We start from the raw sequence: 20,169 nt of genomic DNA on the forward strand, positions 1-20,169 counted from the left end.
GAAAATACCCAATTTAACGGCTGGGGAAGGAAAGGGCAGAATGGTCCTGAAGACCCCGCTGTGGCTGAGGGAGGGAGGACTCCCGCCTGAGGGGATCTGCGCTCTGATTGGTTGCTGCAGGTGGAAAGGGGGCGTTTCCCTGTTTTCCCGCCTTTTCCTTCTGGGCGCCGTTTGAGATTTACCTCAGGATCTTCCTGACTGTCTTCTCTGCTGCGAATCTTAAATACGTTTATAGGGAAATAAAAGTAAAGGTTTTTGTGTCCGTGTCTCCCTCTTCCTTTGGACAGCAGCTGCCTATTTCCTCCACGTTAAACCTCTTCAGTTGCCTCTTCCAGTCGGGGGTTTCTCTTTTATCCCCTGAGAGTGTCGGAAGAAAAATCAGGTCCAGTCTCCTCCTTCTCTTCTTCCTCGTCTTCTTCCTCCTCCTCCTCCTTCACTTTTAAAAGAAAACCGAGGTACGTGATCCTTTCAAGTTTTTGTAAGTGGTTTTCCTTCCGAATTTATCAGTGGTAAATTAATGGGCTCTTTGCGCTTCCTCTTCCACAGCCGAAATAGGCAGCTTTCCGGGGAAAAGCTCCAGATCTGCCCTTTTAGACGGGGAAAATTTCTTCCGAGCAAGAGAGACGCGGGTTTCAAGGAGGGAAATCGAAGCGGCGCCTTTCCCGAGAGAGCCGAGCGGAGGATTCCCGCAGGAAGGGGGAGGGGAGGCTGGGCTAGGTGGGATCCCTGACGATCTCCGCCTCTTCCTGGCTTAGTTGAGGGTTTCCCGTGGCTTCCCCCCACCCCCCGGCTGCGGGGCTGCCCCTGTCAGATGTAAATGCCTTATTCTCCAATGTGTAAATAATGTATATATGGAACATCAGAGGTTAACTTATTCTTTGGACTTTAATGTATTCATAACTTACCACTCCCATTCCTAGCTCCACCCCTTGTATATATAAGGAGCCACCCTCACCATTCTCGTCGCTTCTACCTTGAATATTCAGTGAATATAGAATGCCTATCATAAATAAAAAGAAATATATTTAAAGCTTTAACTTCTATTATCTTTATTGAGTCTGATCCTGAAAATATTGCAACAAGCTGGTAGCAGAGGATGGTTAATTGACTCAATAAGTAATTAAAAATGTCCAAGAAAGATAGGCCCAACACCAGGGCCTACAGCAAAGAAATAGAAACTGATCAAGAGATGATCAACGAATCCACCAATGCGATTTCGAGAGAATCCGAAGAATACACCACTGAAGAAGAAGAACTAATGAGTGAAAATAATGACCAGAAAGAAATCGAAATAGAAAATAACGAACTCAGGTCAGAGATATTAAAGATACTAAAAAGCCAAAAGAATGATGAAAGTCTCATCGCGGACCTCCAGGAGATGCTGAAGAACAGCGGAGCAGCGAGAGAGAAAAACGTCATTAAAGAAAAACCCAAAGATCAAAAAATCGTAAGTGAGATGACTACTGAGAAAATAGTTGTTAAAAAGAAAAGATGTGATCCCGCGCGAAATTTTGAATGGCAGCCATCTTGGTTTCAACGAACTTCAAAAGAGAATGGAGCAGAGCCAATCAAAACGCTCAGTTCAAAATTTCTGGCGCGAAAAACACTATCAGACGAAGAAAGTGAGAAAGAAGTCTCAAACTCTTCAGATGACCCAAAATCAGAAAGTGAAGACGATTTAACAAAATCTCAAGTAAAATCAGCAATGAAAACGCTTTTTGCTGCTTTTGGGCCAAGACTGAAAATTACCAAGACATCTACGAAGAAGCAAGAAATCAAACCGGCGACTCAAGACCTGCACGCTCCCATCCTGACTTCGAAAGCGACGACGCCCGAGCCCAGAGAGCCATGCCGATTTCGCCCTACACCACAGACAAAATCGAATACCAACGCACACAAAAAGAAGAAAAGAACCGTCACCACCACCAGAACCCCAAAAACCGAGCCAGAGACCGACTCATCTGAGGAGGAGCGGATCGAGAGAGCTGAAAGGGAGAGAACCTTCCACGACGCCACCAAAGAAGAAATGAGCAACGCGCATGTGCGAAACTACGTAGACGACCCAGAAGGACTTGAACTGGCCAGAGAACCGCGCAGACTCATTGCAAGCATCCCAATGCCGTTCTGTAATTTCCTGCACTTGAGAGATCACGGACTGCCCCAGGTTGTAAGTAATGGACAGAATAATGTAGGTAACTTACCCAGTGACTTCCCAAAACTTAGAATTGATGGCATTAATTTACAAGAGTGGTATCAACAGCTTCAGGTTATTTTCATGAAAGAAAATTTACTATTCTTTATAACTAGCCCTCCAAGAAGACCTTGGACTTTAAAAATAGATTGTTTACATCATAGAGCATTTTTCATAATAATATCTAGCGTGTCTCCTGCAATGTATCATAGCATCAAACCAAACCTAACTGTATCAGAAATAATTCAATGCATGTTTAATCTATTTCACAGCGATAGCGTAGCTACAACCACAAGAATGTCTAAGGATTTCTTTTCCTCTAGAGTAAAACCAGGGGTTTCTATAAGTGAGCATTTGATAAATCTAAACAAAATAAGAGCTGAGCTACAATTGAGGGGGGAAGTGATTTCAGATCAAACAATGAAAAGTGTTATTATCAATTCACTTGATCCATCATGGGATAGCTTTATGTCACACTTAGATACCATTAATTTGGGATATTTATCCATAGAAAATCTATCTAACAAATTGATAGCAGAAGACAATTCAAGAAAAAATCGATCCAGTAACCAAACAGACCACAAACCTTTTAGGAAAGTAGTCTTTCAAGATAAACATAATGAGGCCTTTAGATGCTACAATTGTGGATCCAGGGAACATAATAGAAGAGACTGCCCCAAAGTCTCAAGAGAGAGACATAGACCAGAATATAGGAGCAAATATATTTACAGACAATCTTCCACAGATAGACACAAATATAGAAGCCCACCAAATTACAAAGAAGGTAGAGGGGGTAGAGAAAATTCAAAAGAGAGGAAATCTGGGTCACTGAATGGGCTAAATAAACAAGACAGCACCAGAACACAGCAGGATGAGAATAACAATTGGCTTATTGATTCTGGTGCAACAAATCACACCACCAACAACAAAAGTATATTATCTTCATTTATAGAAGATAAGTTTGTGATAAAGGTAGCTAATCAAGAAAAGGTTCAAGTACTAGGCAAAGGAAATGTGACCTTGCCTGGTCTAGGGAAAATAGAGGGGGTATTATTAATCCCAGAAATACCTCACAACATACTAAGTGCCATAAAATTAAGCAGAGAATCTGATATCAATATAGTTTTCTCAAAGGGGAAAGCAACTATAGAAAAGAACAAAACAAATGTAGGTACTGTAATGATAAAAGGAGGTCTACCCTATCTGATAACTAAAGAAAGATGTTTACATAACATTGATTCAAATATGGAAGATTGTATTGAAGCAGATGATGAAAGTGTCAGTAACAGTGACAATGATGAGTGTAGAATAACTCATGATCACAAAAATACATACAAGGAAAAGAAACCAAAAATAGGTAAACCAATTCATGATGAGTGTGCTCACATCTTACACAGGAAGTTAGGACATGCAAGCTTTCCTGTAGTACAAAAAATGACTGAACACGCAGAAGGTGTCAAAATAAAAAATTGTGAAAATTATTTGGAATGCTCAGTATGTAAGTCCACCAAACTAAAAACCAGTCCCAGACCAAAAAAATCTAACAGATCAACTAACAATATTTTTGATTTGGTACATATGGACTTAGTTGGTCCATTAAGTCCCTCAATTACCTATAGAAAACGTTACTTCCTAACTATAGTGGATGACTACAGCCGATATGGTTTTGTTTACACATTAAAGCACAAGGATGAAACATTTCAGAAATTTAAGGAATTCTACAAACGTATAGAAACACAACATAATATCAGAATAAAGCAAATTATGACAGATAGGGGATGTGAGTTCATGTCTAAAGAATTCTCCCAATGGTTAAAGGATAGAGGAATGTTACATTTCACGTCCAATCCTTTTTCTGCATTTCAAAATGGAGTTGCAGAGAGGAAAAATTCCACACTACAAACCATGATTAGGTGCACATTAGAGGATGCTGGTTTAGGCAAACAATTTTGGTCAGAGGCATTACATTATTCGAATTACACTCAAAATAGAACCTGGTCCAGTATTGTGAATAAGACACCATATGAGGTGATGTACAATAGAAAACCCAAATTATCACACATGCACATATTTGGAGTCACTGCAGACGTACACATACCTAAACAATTGAGGAGAAAGGGAGAAAACGTATCCAGGAGATTAAGATTCATGGGATACGAAACTGGAACCAAAGGGTACAGATTTATTGATAGTAATAACAAATTTATAGTATCCAGAACAGCTGTGTTCCATGAACAGGCCAATTGGTCAAAATTGCACCTTAATGAAATATTTCCTAATAAATGTAAAGATACAATATCTTGCGAGGAAGGAACAACAGAAAATCAAAATATTAACAAAAGTAAGAACAAAACCAAAACTTGGACTAATAGTCAGCATAAAATAAAGACAGACACATTAACAAAAAAGGAAGCTAGATATTTGCATGATAACCATAGCAAGCCTGAAAGAACTATTAGAAACAATAGAAACCAAATACCAAATAAATACAAAGATTACATAATGCATATGAATGGAGAACAAATAACACCTAATACATATGAAGAAGTATTGAAACTTCCACATGAAGAAAGAGAAAAATGGGAACTAGCTATGGAAAAAGAGATGGAAAGTTTACAAGGATTAAATGTATTCACACCTGCGATCGCACCTAAGGATAAAACAATTATAGGTACCAGGTGGATTTATAAAATTAAGAACTTAGAAGGAGGCAATACCTTATACAAGGCTAGACTAGTTGCACAAGGCTATGCACAAAAATACCCAGAAGACTATACTGATACATATTCACCCACAGTGAGAACTGAGAGTGTCAAAACAGCCCTTGTAGTAGCATCTGCACTCAATCTGGACGTATTCCAATATGACATACAGACCGCATACTTACATGCAAAATTAGATAAGGAAATATATGTAAGAGCACCACACAGTCAATACACTAATAAGAACGAAATTTGGTTATTAAATAAGAGTCTGTACGGATTAAAGCAATCCGGCAAAAGATGGTACGATTGCTTGGTAAAAGTACTTAAGACCATGGATTTCAACGCCACCACTGCTGATAACTGTTTCTTTGTAAAAAAGAGTAATGATCATATTGAATTTGTATTAATTTACGTGGACGATATTTTATACATTGGAAAGCATAAAGAGAGCAGGGAAATCTTTGTAAATAAGTTAAATGAACACTTCTCACTGAAATCTCTGGGTAAAGTGAATAAATACCTTGGTGTGCAAATTAACAAAACTAAAAGGGGATTCAAACTTACACAGAAAGACAAAATCATCGAACTCCTAAACAAATGTAACTTAAATAATGCTAAAACCTGTGACACCCCTATGCAAACTGATTTTCTTAGAAACACTGATGAATCTTCCCCTGAGTTTAAAGACAACACATTTTACAGATCAGTTATAGGTTCACTCCTTTATATATCTAATTGGACTAGGCCAGATATTGCATTACCTCTCAATCTATTGTCAAGATATGTTAGTAAACCAACCTTGTATCATTGGGAAGCTGTCAAAAGAATTCTAAGATATCTGAAGGGTACATTAGATTTTTGTTTAATGTTGGAACCCAATAATGACAGAGAACCAAAAATTACTTGTTATGCTGATGCAGATTGGGCTGGTGATACATCATGCAGAAAGAGTACTTCTGGTTATGTTCTTCTATTGAATGATTGTCCAGTTTACTGGTATACTGGTAAACAAGAACTAGTAGCCACTTCTACTACAGAAGCGGAATATGTTTGTTTGTCCAAAGCTGCAAATAACCTTGTATGGTTCAATGATCTGATCACTGATGTTTGGAAGAAACCCACCTTACCATTTATTATGCATGAAGACAATAAAGCGGCCATTGAAATATCCAGATCCGATGCAATTGGACAAAGGTCCAGGCATATTGATATAAAGTTTAAGCATGTGAGACAACTGTCTCAAGACGGATTCATTAAAGCAATACATTGCGATACTTCTGAACAATTAGCTGACATATTAACAAAACCCTTACCTTCTAAACAACACAAATATTTAACTTCTAAATTATATGTATTATATTGTCCTGAATCAGAATGTAATTGGTGTTGTGTAACGAACCGGCATTTAGAGGGGGATTTGTCAGATGTAAATGCCTTATTCTCCAATGTGTAAATAATGTATATATGGAACATCAGAGGTTAACTTATTCTTTGGACTTTAATGTATTCATAACTTACCACTCCCATTCCTAGCTCCACCCCTTGTATATATAAGGAGCCACCCTCACCATTCTCGTCGCTTCTACCTTGAATATTCAGTGAATATAGAATGCCTATCATAAATAAAAAGAAATATATTTAAAGCTTTAACTTCTATTATCTTTATTGAGTCTGATCCTGAAAATATTGCAACAGCCCCTCCCCTCTTCTCATCCAGCGCAGAAACTCTTCCCACGGCAGAAATCTTCATCTGTGAAAGCAATCGGGGGGGGGGGAGGTAGAGGGGGAGGGGTGTCCTGGCCAGATGCTTCAGCCCCAGAGGAGAAATCGGGGCTCTGAATTGGGGGGAGGAAGCCTTTTTCTTTGACTTTTGAGATGGGAGGGGCCAGAACGAGCGGAAGGACCAATGGGAACGCTCACTTTCCTTCAAGAAAGTAGAAGGGAGGGAGGGAGGAGAAAAAAGAAAGGAAGGAAAGAAAGAAAGAAAGACCCCAAGACTGAATTCATTCCCCTCCCACTTCCTCCGCTTCTGTCTGCTCCGAACTAGCTCTTCCATCAGGTGAAGTCAAGAGAGATTCTACCCGGAGACCGATGACGCTTGCAGAAGGGAGACTTCCCATTGGTCCTCTTGCTCTTTCTGGGCACTCCCAATTCCGAAGTCCGAGGAAAACGCCCACTCTCCCCCAATCCAGACCCACCGATTCCGCTTCTGGGGCTGGAACTCTGGGAGCATCTCCGTCTTTCTCCTCCCCCTTTGGGGGCGCTTGTGGGGCAGCCTCCATGGCTTTTGCTGGGCTCCCCCTGATGCTGCTGGTGTGTGTGTGGGGGGGGGGGGGCTAGACCGGATCTCCGGAAGCGAAGGGGGGAAGGAGACCCCCGGTAAGGAGGGGACTGGGAGGGAGGGACCCCCGGAGGGGGGAAGAAAGTTGCTGGGTCTCCAGAGCCTCCAACAACCTCGATCTCTGTGTGGCCTCCTCCTCCCCCTTTCTCCCCATATCCCCCCCCCCAGGAGGACGGAGAGGGCTCCCCCAGTTTCACGACTGTAGCCGAAGTGTGGCTCGCAGCTGGGCGCCTCTCTCGATCCCCCTCCCCAGTGCCTGGGTCGAGTGGGCTGCATGGAAAGAGGAAGGGAAGGAAAAGCGAAAGAGGGAAACTGAGGCATTTCACAGATGAAAATTTCTGCCGTGGGAAGTTTGCGCTGGATGAGAAGAGGGGAGGGGCAGTCCCGCAGTCGGCTCTCTCGGGAAAGGCGCCGCTTCGCTTTACGGGAGAAAAAGGCGATTTCCCTCCTTGAAACCCGCGTCTCTCTTGCTCGGAACGTCCGGCTCCTTCGAGTTTCCCTCCTCGACCCCAAATGCAAAGAAACCCCTCTTTCTTTCTTTCTTTCTTTCTTTCTTTCTTTCTTTCTTTCTTTCTTTCTTTCTTTCTTTCTTTCTTTCTTTCTTTCTTTCTTTCTCTCTCTCTCTCTCTCTCTCTCTCTCTCTCTCTCTCTCTCTCTCTCTCTCTCTCTTTCTTTCTTTCTTTCTTTCTGGGTTCTTTTTTCCTTGCAAAGCGGCCCCTGATGAGTATCCCGGATTAAAGTTTGGCCGTTTCTCCTCTGCTTCCCACTCCTTTCTGCGGAGGACTTCGATAGGGGTTGGACTAGATGACCTCCAAGGTCCCTTCCAACTCCATTAATCTGTTATCTTGCCACCATTTCAAGCTGTAATCTATAGTTTTTTCTGCAGAAAAAAAAGATATAAAGTAACATTTTGGAAGAAATTTTCCCCCTATAAAAGGGCAGATCTGGAGCTTTTCCCCAGAAAGCTGCCTATTTCGGTTGTGGAAGAGGAAGCGCAAAGAACCCATTAATTTACCACTGATAAATTCGGAAGGAAAACCACTTAGAAAAACTTGAAAGGATCATGTACCTCGGTTTTCTTTTAAAAATGGAGGGAGGAGGAGATGGAGAAGGAGGGGAGGAGGAGGAGGTGGTGGAGGAGGAGGAGGTGAAGGAGGAGGGGAGAAGGAGGTGGAGGTGGAGATGAAGGAGGTGAAGGAGAAGGAGGAGGAGAAGGAAGTGAAGAAGGAGGGGGAGGAGAAGGAGGGGGAGGAGAAGGAGGGGGAGAAGGAAGTGAAGGAGGAGGTGAAGGAGAAGGAAGTGAAGGGGGAGGGGGAGAAGGAAGTGAAGGAGGAGGGGGAGAAGGAAGTGGAGGAGGAGGAGACGACCTGATTTTTCTTCCGACACTCTCAGGGGATAAAAGAGAAACCCCCGACTGGAAGGGGCAACCGAAGAGGTTTAACGTGGAGGAAATAGGCAGTTTCTGTCCAAAGGAAGAGGGAGACACGGACACAAACTTTTACTTTTACTTCCCTATAAACATATTTAAGATTCGCAGCAGAGAAGACAGTCAGGAACATCCTGAGGTAAATTTCAAACGGCGCCCAGAAGGAAAAGGCGGGAAAAAGGGAAACGTCCCCTTTCCATCCACAGCAACCAATCAGAGGGCAGATCCCCTCAGGCGGGAGCCCTCCCTCCCTCAGCCACAGCGGGGTCTTCAAGACCACTCTGCCCTTTCTTTCTCCAGCCGTTAAATTGGACATTTTCACATTTAAAGTGTTCACAGGAAAGAGATAAAATGACTGCTTTGGTGTATTAGATAGAATTGTCAGGCTGGAATGGCTTTTAAAAAAAAAATCTTGCACTGTGCTAAAAAGTCAACGTCTTTCCCCCCGCCCCTTTTTTCTCTTGTACCTCAGAGTTTCTTTTCCTGTCTTTCTCCTTTTCTTGATTTCCTATTTCTATTTTTCTTTGTGTTTTGTATAATAAATAAATAAATAAGATCTGGAGACTCTAGAAAGAGTGCAGAGAAGAGCAACAAAGATGGAGGCTAAAACATAAAAAAAACCGGTTGCTGGAACTGGGTATTTTCTAGTCTGATGAACAGAAGGAGGAGGGCAGACATGATGGCATCCTCTCCTCTCTTCTCTTCTCTTCTGTAAATAAGAAGCAGGTCGAATGAAAGAGATGGAGTTGTAGTTTCACTATATAGAAGAAATAACCAAACAGGTCTAGAAACGCAACAGAAGAAAGGCGAAAACTTCCTTCAATGCATTTTGGGTTGATATAAAAGGGGGAAAAGAAGCACAGACGTCGAATCCTTTGTCTGACGGAGCCATTGGGAGGGGCCTTTCCTCCCACTCACAAGCCCATCCTCCCTGCCCTCTCCCTTCCCCCTCCCATGCGCTCCTCGTTCCCGCCCTTTCTATAATCCTGGCGCTTTGCCCAAAATCCACCAGGTGGCGCCCTCCGCCAACAGAAGGGAACGCCAGGCGCTTCCCCATTGGTCCACTGGAGGGCCAACGTCACGGCTGCCTTTGTACAGGAGGTGTCAAAGGAATTGACACCACAAACTTGCCTCTCTAGGACTTTTCACTCGCTCTCCTTAACTCCTGCAGGCCCAGAGGGGGCGGAGAGGCTGCGGGAGAGTCTGGCGGGGGAACCTACAGAGGTGCCTCGGGTGGGGGGGGGCTCTTCCCGGGTCCCATGCTCCCCAGCCGCCCTCTCCCTGCAGGGGGAAGCGGGGATGCCGGGAAGGCGGTGGGGATCCGGGGAAGAGCCCGAGTGGGGGGAGAGAAGCGGGGTGGCCTCTCCAGCTGCCTCCTTCCCGGCCCTGCTCGATGGGACCTGGGCTCTGGATGGGATGAGCCGCTTGGGGCTCCGGGCAGGTTGGGGGAAGGTCGCTCAGTGGCTGAATTCCACTTTCTAATTCTTGGCGTTTCTTTTTCTTTCCATCTCAGATACAGAAACTGGAAGCCATTTGTGGTCTTTGCAAGGCAAACTTTCCTCTTGGGGGAAGAAGAAAAAGGGTGGAATCCCTTGCAGGGATCAGTCCTGCAGCCCCAGAAATGGTCCCGTGAAGGAAAAGGCATCTGGAGACCCACCAGAGTCCTTGGAGCCATTTGCAGTTGCTCTGCAGGACAGAGAAAGGATGGAGACACAACCTTTTGGAAAGGAGGGAGCTGGAAAAGGCCCTTCAGTTGCTCAGCCTGGGAAGGGGGGGAAGCTCTGGGCAAGAACCGGGCAGAAGATCCTGGAGGAGGAAACCATCCTCCCTTCAGAAGTTCCGCCCTGGACCTCCATCCAGTACCGAGAGGCTGAGGGTCCCCGAGGACTTTGCAGCCGACTCCATGGCTTTTGCAGGCGATGGCTGAGACCAGAGAAGAACACCAAAGCCCAGATGCTGGACCTGGTGGTTCTGGAGCAGCTCCTGTTCCTTCTGCCCCCAGAGATGGAAGGCTGGGTGCGGGAGTGTGGAGCAGAGACCAGCTCCCAGGCGGTGGCCCTGGCGGAAGGCCTCCTCCTGAGCCAGGCGGAGGAGCAGAAGGAGCAGGTCCAGCAGCAGGTGAGAGACTTTAGGGAGCTCAGAAAGAAATAGAGAATCTGTTTGAATACTTCATCCTCCTTCCCAAACTTCTCTGGCATTCATCACATGTGGCAATTGTTCCCTTGTTTTCTCACTCAACCTCACAGATGGATATTGGGGGCTTTGAGGTTGTGTTCCGAATATAAGAATCCACTTTATTTCATGTGAGGTACATTAATTCTGCTTCTTTTTTCCTTCCTCCTGTTTGAAGTGCTTCACTGTGGAGATCAGAGATCGTGAGGGAAAGAAGAACCCATCAAATCCCCCTCAGGAGCTATTTTTCAGGAAGATCCCTTGGGAAGATCCAAGTCCGGACACCTCAGGAGGTGATGGAAGATCTTCCGATTACCCATCTGTCTTACCTTCACTCTCTCTTCTCTTCTATGGAATACCTCCCTCTATTTTGTTAATTATGCATTTTGAAATTATTTATTCCTTACAGAGAAACCAAGAATGAAGCTTTCTGGTTTTTATGACGGAGCTCAAACATCGGTTGATCCTCCAAATCAAGTAAGAAAGGGAAAAGTTATTAGATTTCTATTTTCCCTTCTGGAAGTGAAGCAGGTATGCAGAGGGCTTCCTCCTATTTTCCCCCCTTGTTTGGCCTCAATTATTTTTGGGTTCTTCCACAACACGGAGAGCAGAATAGCAGGTTCAAGTTCCTGTCAGCCAGCATAGCTTCCTCTGGTTATCTTGCTCTGCTAGGTACTTCGCCAACTTTGAGTTTACGAAAAGCAATTTTTAAAAAAGTCCTTCAAGAAATAGGAATAAACGTATCACAGTGGGAGGAACTGCTAGAGTCCCATATTTTTTTTGTAATTCTTTGACTCGGAATTGTGCAAGGCTAATGAAAAATAAACAAATGCTCACATTGCCACAATACCATTTTTAAAAAGCCATATTTATAACCTGTAGTTCAAAAATAAGCAGATGGAGTAAGAGAAGAATATCAGAGGCAAGCCAAAAAAAAAGACTAAAAGTTTTTAAGTAGGTAAGAGATGATGGATAAGGGGGGGAAAAAGGAGTAAAAGACCTTCCATAAATATATTTCAATAATGTGTATTAATATTAAAATTATATAGGTTGGATAATTATTTTGTATGTAGTGCAACAGACATTAGGGTAATATCTTAATATAAATAGATATGAAGACTAAAATAGAGAATGAATACTTATTTTTTTATTTAATTTAATTTTTATTTTATTTTATTTATTTAATGCAATTTATATGCCGCCAAGGACTCAGGGCGGCTCACAACTGTAAAATGCATAGTTCCTCATAAAAACCAATATAAAATTAAAATTCCAATTTAAAACAATTTAAAATTCATTCAGAAACCCCTCATCAGTCCAGGCTACGGAACAACCAAGTCTTCAAATCGCGGCGGAACGAACGAAGGTCAGGGGCCATCCAGAGCTCCAAAGGGAACTGGTTCCAGACGGCGGGTGCGCCCACAGAGAAAGCTCTCCCCCTGGGGGTCGCCAGCCGAGACTGTCTGGAAGCACTACAGCAGAGGGAAGCAGCCAGAGTCAACCCTGGCTTTGCTGTCCATTGCAGACGCTAGATCAGCCCCCTTCAAACTCTCGTCTCTCAAGAAGCCCGGCCGAAGTTTCCCGTGCCTCTTCAGCGAGTGCTTCTTGAGAAACAAGAGTTTGCAGGGGGCTGATCTAGCATCTGCAATGGACAGCAAAGCCAGGGTTGACTCCAGCTGCTTCTCTCTGCTAACAGGCGGCCAAGCTAACTGCCTGAAGGACCCCATTCTGTCTCTGGGAGTCAAAGTGCTGAAGCACAAGCAGCACAAGAAACCTTGTCTGGGCTCCCCGAGAGAAATGCAATGATTTCTCTGTGGACTACCAAAATTTTCTCCCAGACCACCAGTGGTCCACGAACCACCAGTTGGTGACCACTATTCTGGAGTGTTTTTATTCCTGTCAATTTGATCTAGTCTGAAAATTTGACGAGTTCCCCTTCTATCCTCTTTTCTAAATCATTGATGAAGATGAACAGATCTTGCGAATCCTCCTGTTCTGTTCTTGTTTTTTCCGTGTTCAGGAGAGTCTTGTGTCCTTTGAGGAGGTGGCTGTGACTTTCTCTGAGGAGGAATGGTCTCAGCTGGATCCTGAACAGAAAGCGCTGCATTCGGAAGTCATGCTTGAAAACCATAGGAACGTGGCCTCTCTGGGTAAGAGTTCTCTAGTCCCCAATCAGAGAGTTCAAAAAGACAAATTATACTTAGCTTTTTTATTAAAAAACCATTAATCAGATATCATCTCCTGGGAGGGAGAAGGAAAGGATCTTCTCGTGCTCCAAGGAAGGAAAGAGTCAATGTCTCTTTACTTAGATGCTTTCTGTGCCATTTCTCATCTCTATTTTTCCATTTCTATTTGAACTTACCTGTGGGGGCTGAGAAGAACAAGGTGTGCTTTTGTGTGTCCTTTGGAGGTCATGTGAGAGGAGCGTGTTGTCATTTGTCCTCTGAAACCTCCAAAATTGTCTCATAACAGAACTTTCACACTCAGCCCATGGAAGAGCATTCTCCCAATCCACTTCAAGAACAAAGGCCTCATGCAATGTCACTCAGAGCATCCTAAGGTACAGGTAATCCCCGAGTTCATTAAGTGACCGTTCCAAGTTACGACCTAGCCCACTCCCAAGTACTTAAGACTCAGTCCTGAAATTACGAATGTTGCAGCACCACAGCCGTCATTCACACTTATGAAAGACAGCAGAGGTGCTGCAACAACATTCGCCCAACCTGTTCCCCCACCCCATCCTGCCGGGATTTGCCTTGAGAGGATGTGGTGAGCCATCAGTTTCTTTACCTACTTTGGTGAAATTGCAGAAAAAAGAGGCCTAAAGTAGTGAGAGATACGCAAGATCAGTAGTGGGAAATCTTGCACAAAAGATCTCACGTGATCTCGCACTACAGTGCTTTAGGCGTCTTCTCTGCTAACCAAGGCCCGCATGAGATCCAGGGCAAAATGGTTTGCAAAGAGAGGGAAGGCCTCTTCATTTTCAGTGAATTTTGCCCTGATTCTTGTGCAGTCCTCAGTTCTTAAAAGAATGCAGGCCTAAAGTACTGCGGTGTGAGATCACGTGAGATTATAGCCTGAGATCTCATGTGATTTTGCACTAAAGTACTTTAGGCCTTCCATTCTCTGCAAACAGATGCCTGTACCAGATCCAGCCAAAGAGCCCTTGCAAGCCGATGAGACTTTGGGGAAGCGAAATAGCCATTCTTGAAGCCTCCCAACCTTTCCAGTCTCAGCACGAAGAGCATTTACAAGCCAATGGGAGGCTTCAGCAAGGGATTTCACTCCAAAGACTCATCACTGGGATCAAGGAATGGGCCGAGCAGGGGTCCCACCCACCAGACGGACACCGCAGAGCAGCTGCTTGAAGGTACACTGGGGAAGAAGGAGTTTGTTTCAACATTGTTTCATTTCTCACAGGTCTCTGCTGAAATTAACCCACCCCAATAATTCATACGCAAAGATACAACCTAATGGAATTTTGGAGAAATTCAGAAGGAAATTCTTGACTTTCTACACGTTGATGTTTTTCTCTAACCTTGTTATAATTTTCTTTTCCCTTTTGCTTTGAAGGTAATAATGGGCAGGAGAATCAAGATTCCTGTGAACTGTTCCAAGTGATCAATGCTAAAGATGGAACTGAGAAGTTTGGAATTCGAATGGAATTAGAAAGCCATGAGAGAAACCAGTCAAAGAATTGGAATCAGGAAAGCTCATCTTCCATTGATACTCCAATGCAAGACTTTCTTGCCGAACAAGAGAAAATAAGGGAAAAATATACTGGAAAAAGTGTGAACCTAATTAAAGCTAAAGTACAAGTAAATGAACAGGATTTAACCTTAAACAAAGGAGAAGATGCTATAAGAAGACACAACGGACAAAATTACAATGGGACTTTAATTCTTTCTCTTGGAAATAACTTCGTTACATCTCAAAAAGCTATTGACACAAAAGAGAAGCCTAATAAATGTTTGGAATGTGGAAAATGCTTTAGAACAAGCAAGGAACTTATTTCCCATGCAAGGGTTCACACTGGGGAAATGCTCTACAAATGCATGGAGTGTGGAAAGACCTTTGCTCATAACAGTCCACTTACTATCCATAAAAGGATCCATACAGGGGAGAAACCATATAAATGCATGGAATGTGGAAAGACCTTTGCTAATAACAGTAATCTTATTTCCCATAAAAGGATCCACTCAGGAGAGAAGCCATTTAAATGCATGGAGTGTGGAAAGACCTTTGTTCATAACAGTAATCTTAATTCCCATAAAAGGATCCACTCGGGAGAGAAGCTATTTAAATGCATGGAGTGTGGAAAGACCTTTGTTCATAACAGTAATCTTATTTCCCATAAAAAGATCCACTCGGGAGAGAAGCCATTTAAATGCATAGAATGTGGAAAGACCTTTGCTCGAAGTGGTAATCTTATTTCCCATAAGATGATCCACACGGGAGAGAAGCCATATAAATGCATGGAATGTGGAAAGACCTTTGTTGAAAAGCGTAGTCTTATTTCCCATAAGATGATCCACACAGGGGAGAAGCCGTATATATGTACGGAGTGTGGAAAGACGTTTACTCAGAGCAGTGGTCTTAGAATCCACAAAAAGATCCACTCAGGAGAGAAGCCGTATAAATGCATGGAGTGTGGAAAGATCTTTACTCGTAGCAATACACTTACTATGCATAAAAGGATCCACACAGGGGAGAAGCCGTATAAATGCATGGAGTGTGGAAAGACCTTTGCTCGAAGAGGTCATCTTATTTCCCATAAGATGATCCACACGAGAGAAATCATATAAATGCATGGAATGTGGAAAGACTTTTGCTCAGATTTGTCATCTTACTTCTCATGCTCGGGAGAAACTATATAGCAATAGCAATTCCACTTGGACTTATATACCACTCCACAATGCTTTACCACACTCTCTGAGCAGGTTACAAGATTGGCATATTTTCCCCAGCAATCTGGGTCCTCATTTTAACGACCTCAGAAAGATGAAAGACTGAATCAACCATGAGCCAGTCAGGATTGATCTCCTGGCTGTGGGCAATTAGCCTGTAGTACTGCATTCTAACCACTGATCCACTATGTCTCTTATCAATTTTTATGTGTATGCATATTGTGTCTTTCTGATCCAAATGAGACAAGGTTGAATCCAACAAAATGAAACTTAATGTGGAGAAAAATAAGATTTTACACGTTTGCAGGAAAAACAGATTACTTGAAACCTGGCTCAAAAACAGTAATTGTGAGGGGGACCTTGGGAGTCCGAATGGATGATCACTTAAATAATGAGTCACATTTGTGCAGCAGCAGCCAAAAAAGCTAGTATAATTTATGATTGTATAAACAGAGGCATAGAATCAGAATCATGTACTGTTTTATAAAGCCTTACTAAGACTACACCTGGAATACTGCATCCAGTTTTGGTCATCATGTCAGTGTATAAGAGTTCATTAATTGGAATAGACATGGTACCACATCTGCCAATGGGGACTGTTTGGTGACCCAGATAGCTCAGAGCCTGGGCGTGGCTTAGCTTGACTTTGTATATAAGAGTTACTTTGTCCTTGCAATATTGCCTCTGTATGATATTGCTTCTATGATTATTGACTTCTGGATTCTGAGTTCTGGTTCTGACTTCTGCTGCATGAGAATTGTATACATGCATCATACTGTATGTTATTGTATATAAAGAACTTTCTTGTATAAATGAATCCTGCTGAATTCTTTACTTGTGTGCTGGTTGGATTGCTGCAAACTCTTAACACATCGCATTACAAGAAAGATGTTTAGACTTTGGAGAAAGTGCAAAGAAGAGCAACTAAGTTGATTAAAGGCCTGAAGACTAAAACATATGAAGAATGGTTGCAGGATTTGGGTGTGGCTAGTCTACAGAAAAGAAGGATTAGGAGTGTCAACTGGATCTCCAGCATGAGTTTTCCCTTTGATGCTTGCCTGCTATCGGCTGCCATAGTAACGAGACCGCCTTCTGCCACCAATAGCCTCCCACCGGCCAGTATGCTCGCACAGAGTGGGCCTCCTCAGGGTGCCGTCTGCCAGACAATGTCGGCTGACGACCCCCAGGGGGAGAGCCTTCTCTGTGATGGCGCCCACCCTCTGGAACAACCTTCCCCCAGAGTTACGTACAATAACAGACCTCCGGATTTTTCGTCGGGCCCTGAAAACCTATTTATTTCAACTAGCTGGGCTGGCGTGAGTTTAATTTTAAATTGATTTTAAATTGGGTTGTTTTAATTTACGGCCAGAATATTTAATTATTTTAATATTGTTGTTAAATTTTGTATGCTCTGTTTTTACTTTGGCTGTGCACCGCCCTGAGTCCTTTTTGGAGAAGGGCGGTATAGAAATTTAATAAATAAATAAATAAATGAATAAATAGTAACAGGGAGGGTGGGCATGGCATTGGGGTTTGGGAAGAGAGCTGGTGTGAAGATGGCCCATGTGCATAAAGGAGGTTTACTCTCACGAATTACTAGCTGCTGAGTGGGGTTGTTTACAGCCAGTCAAGGCCAACCGTCCTGGAACTCCAGACGGATGAAAAGACCTGAAGATTTGCCCCACATGACACTATGTGGGGCGGGGATTGGACATTCAGTCTGGGTCCCTGGGGGGAGGGATTTGGGGAAATTTTGAATAACATAAAAACACAACAAGGAATGTTCTTTCTACGCCAACTCAGAAAACTCAAAGTGCCCAAGGAGCTGCTGATCCAGTTCTACAGAGGAATTATTGAGTCTGTCATCTGCACCTCTATAACTGTCTGATTTGGCTCTGCAACCCAACAAGACAGACACAGACTTCAGAGCATAATTAGAACTGCAGAAAAAACAATTACTACCAACTGCCTTCCATTGAGGACCTGTATACGGCACGAGTCAAAAAGAGGGCTGTGAAAATATTTACAGACCCGTCACATCCTGGACATAAATTGTTTCAACTCCTACCCTCAAAACAATGATATAGAGCATTGCACACCAGAACAACTAGTCATAAGGACAGTTTTTCTCTGAACGCCATCACTCTGCTAAACAAATCATTCCTTCAACACTTTCAAACTCGTTATTAAGTCTGCATTACTATTAATCTTCTCATCGTTCCTATCACCCATATCCTCCCACTTATGACTGTATGACTGTAACCTTGTTGCTTGTATCCTTACGATTTATATTGACTAATATGATTTGATTGCTTATTTGTTCCCTATGACTATCATTAAGTGTTGTACCATATGATTCTTGATGAATGTATCTTTTCTTTTATATACACTGAGAGCATATGCAGCAAGACAAAATCCTTGTATGTCCAATCACACTTGGCCAATAAAGAATTCTTTTTTTTTAAATATACTTTATTGAATTTTTCCATTATAAAAGAAAATATATACAATCTCTATCTCCTTCAGAGGTACAGTGTTTATACAATTTGGTGAATCATATGTTAAATAAACTTCATCCTTAGCTGTACAATATTCTATGCAATATAACTCGATTTCGAGTACAAAACAAGTCATATCCTAAAATCATGTTTTTATCTTGTTCTTCAACCAATTGTACCAATTTCCCCATACTTCATAATATTTAGATTTCTCCTCATTATTTATCTCACTCGTCAATTTTGCCATTTCTGCGCACTCTTAAGATTTTGTTTATTAGTATTTCTTCTGAGGGTGTGGATTTATTTTTCCAGTATTTCGCAAAGGCTAGTCTAGCCGCGGTTGTAATCTGGATTATGAGTTGCGTTTTGTTGTTATTGAGGCCATCTCCGATTATACCCAGGAAGAAAATTTCTGGAGCTAGGACTATCCCGTTATTTCACAAAGCCAGTATCTGATTTTTGACCAGAACTTTTTGGTCTCAGGACAGGTCCACCATAGATGATAGAAGGTGCCGACCATTTTTCCACATTTCCAACATGTGGCTGAGAGATTTGGAAACATTTTCGCTAACCTAGCCGGTGCTAGGTACCACCTGTGTAGCATTTTATAATGGTTTTCTCTAAATGTTGCCGATTTCGTTATTTTATAATTCCTATTCCAGGCCATCTCCCAGTCGTTAAAATTTAATCTGTATCCCAGGTTTTTTTCCCAAATATTTAGCTGATTTTTTGCTATAATCTCTGCCCTATCCTCATCTAATAAGAAGTTATATATTTTTGTTAGCATTTTCTTGTCTGTTCCCCAAATAATTTTATCAAAATTTCCATATTTAGCTTCTATACCAAATTTGTCTCTATCTTTTTGGAATCTTGAATTAATCTGCAGATAGTTCCACCAATCCAAGTTGAAACCCTGGTCCCTCAATAAATCCAAAGGTTTGAGCTTCCCTTCTTCATCAAGAATATCCTTATATGTGCCCAATTTATAATCGTCTCTCCTGTTTGGGGCTGCCAACGCTTCCATAATAGAAAGCCAGTTGGGTACCTTAGTATAAATCCTCTGTCTAATTTCCTCCCACGTGCGAATAAGAGTCTCCCTAATTTTGTGTTTATGAAAGTAGGATTTTTTCTTGTTCTTTGTATCCCACAGGTGAGCATGCCATCCTTCTAATAGGTCATGTCCCTCTAATGTCAGGATTCTCCTATTTTGTAACTTGATCCACTCCTTGATCCAAATTTCTATAGAATTCTATTCTATTCTATATGTAATTTTCATGCCTTTTGGCTCAGATCTTGCTTTTCTTTCGCTGCTATAATTTCAGACTCAGTAAAAGTACCTCTTCTCTACTTCAATGGAGTCGGGATTTTCTTTCTTGGGATATGAACAGAGGCAGGGCTGACATTAAGTAATGTCAGAGTTTAGGCAGCGTGACTAGTATTATGAGATAAACCCAGGAGCAGAACACAGCACACACGTCACAGTGCCTTTTAGATAAATAAGTGGTTTTATTTACAGTTAAATATTTACAAACTTATGCATGGTTAAATACCTTTATCATACAGCTACTGATACAATGGAGAGCAATGATACACAATGAGAGAACAAAAAGTATAATGCATGAGAAGATTTGAGAAGGAAACGCCCTCTAATAGATTCCCTTATATAGGCAGCTTCTTACCCAGCTTTTTAAAGTGGCAGTTAACTGTGCTTCCTCATTCCATTGCATCAGCTTCCCATCAGCTTACAGCTATTAACTCTTTCATACCCTGACAAGCAAGATCTGTTTTATCAGACAACCTGGAGACCTAGTCTACCGCAGGAGCTGAGCACACAATGTCAACTCATGGAACAACGAGGTAGACTGGGGAGCCGTGGGGTTGACCTCCCCCCAGCCACAACGCTGCTGGGAGGAGACAAGCTGGGTGGAT

At 42.5% G+C, this 20,169-nt stretch overlaps 1 protein-coding gene across 1 annotated transcript; it reads left to right on the plus strand.

Annotated features, from left to right (window-relative positions):
* The first annotated feature begins 423 nt into the window (after positions 1 to 423).
* Positions 424 to 18,208, plus strand: LOC148116201 (zinc finger protein with KRAB and SCAN domains 1-like). Its single transcript, XM_087884997.1, has 6 exons — positions 424 to 455; positions 10,177 to 10,781; positions 11,014 to 11,128; positions 11,245 to 11,366; positions 12,856 to 12,985; positions 14,409 to 18,208. The coding sequence occupies exons 2-6, from the start codon at positions 10,368 to 10,370 to the stop codon at positions 15,638 to 15,640; spliced, it is 2,013 nt and encodes a 670-aa protein (XP_087741123.1). The 5' UTR covers positions 424 to 455; positions 10,177 to 10,367; the 3' UTR covers positions 15,641 to 18,208.
* Positions 18,209 to 20,169: the final 1,961 nt, after the last annotated feature.

Source organism: Pantherophis guttatus, chromosome 2 (assembly GCF_059756535.1).
Source record: "Pantherophis guttatus breed Tessera chromosome 2, ASM5975653v1, whole genome shotgun sequence".
NCBI lineage: Eukaryota > Metazoa > Chordata > Lepidosauria > Squamata > Colubridae > Pantherophis > Pantherophis guttatus.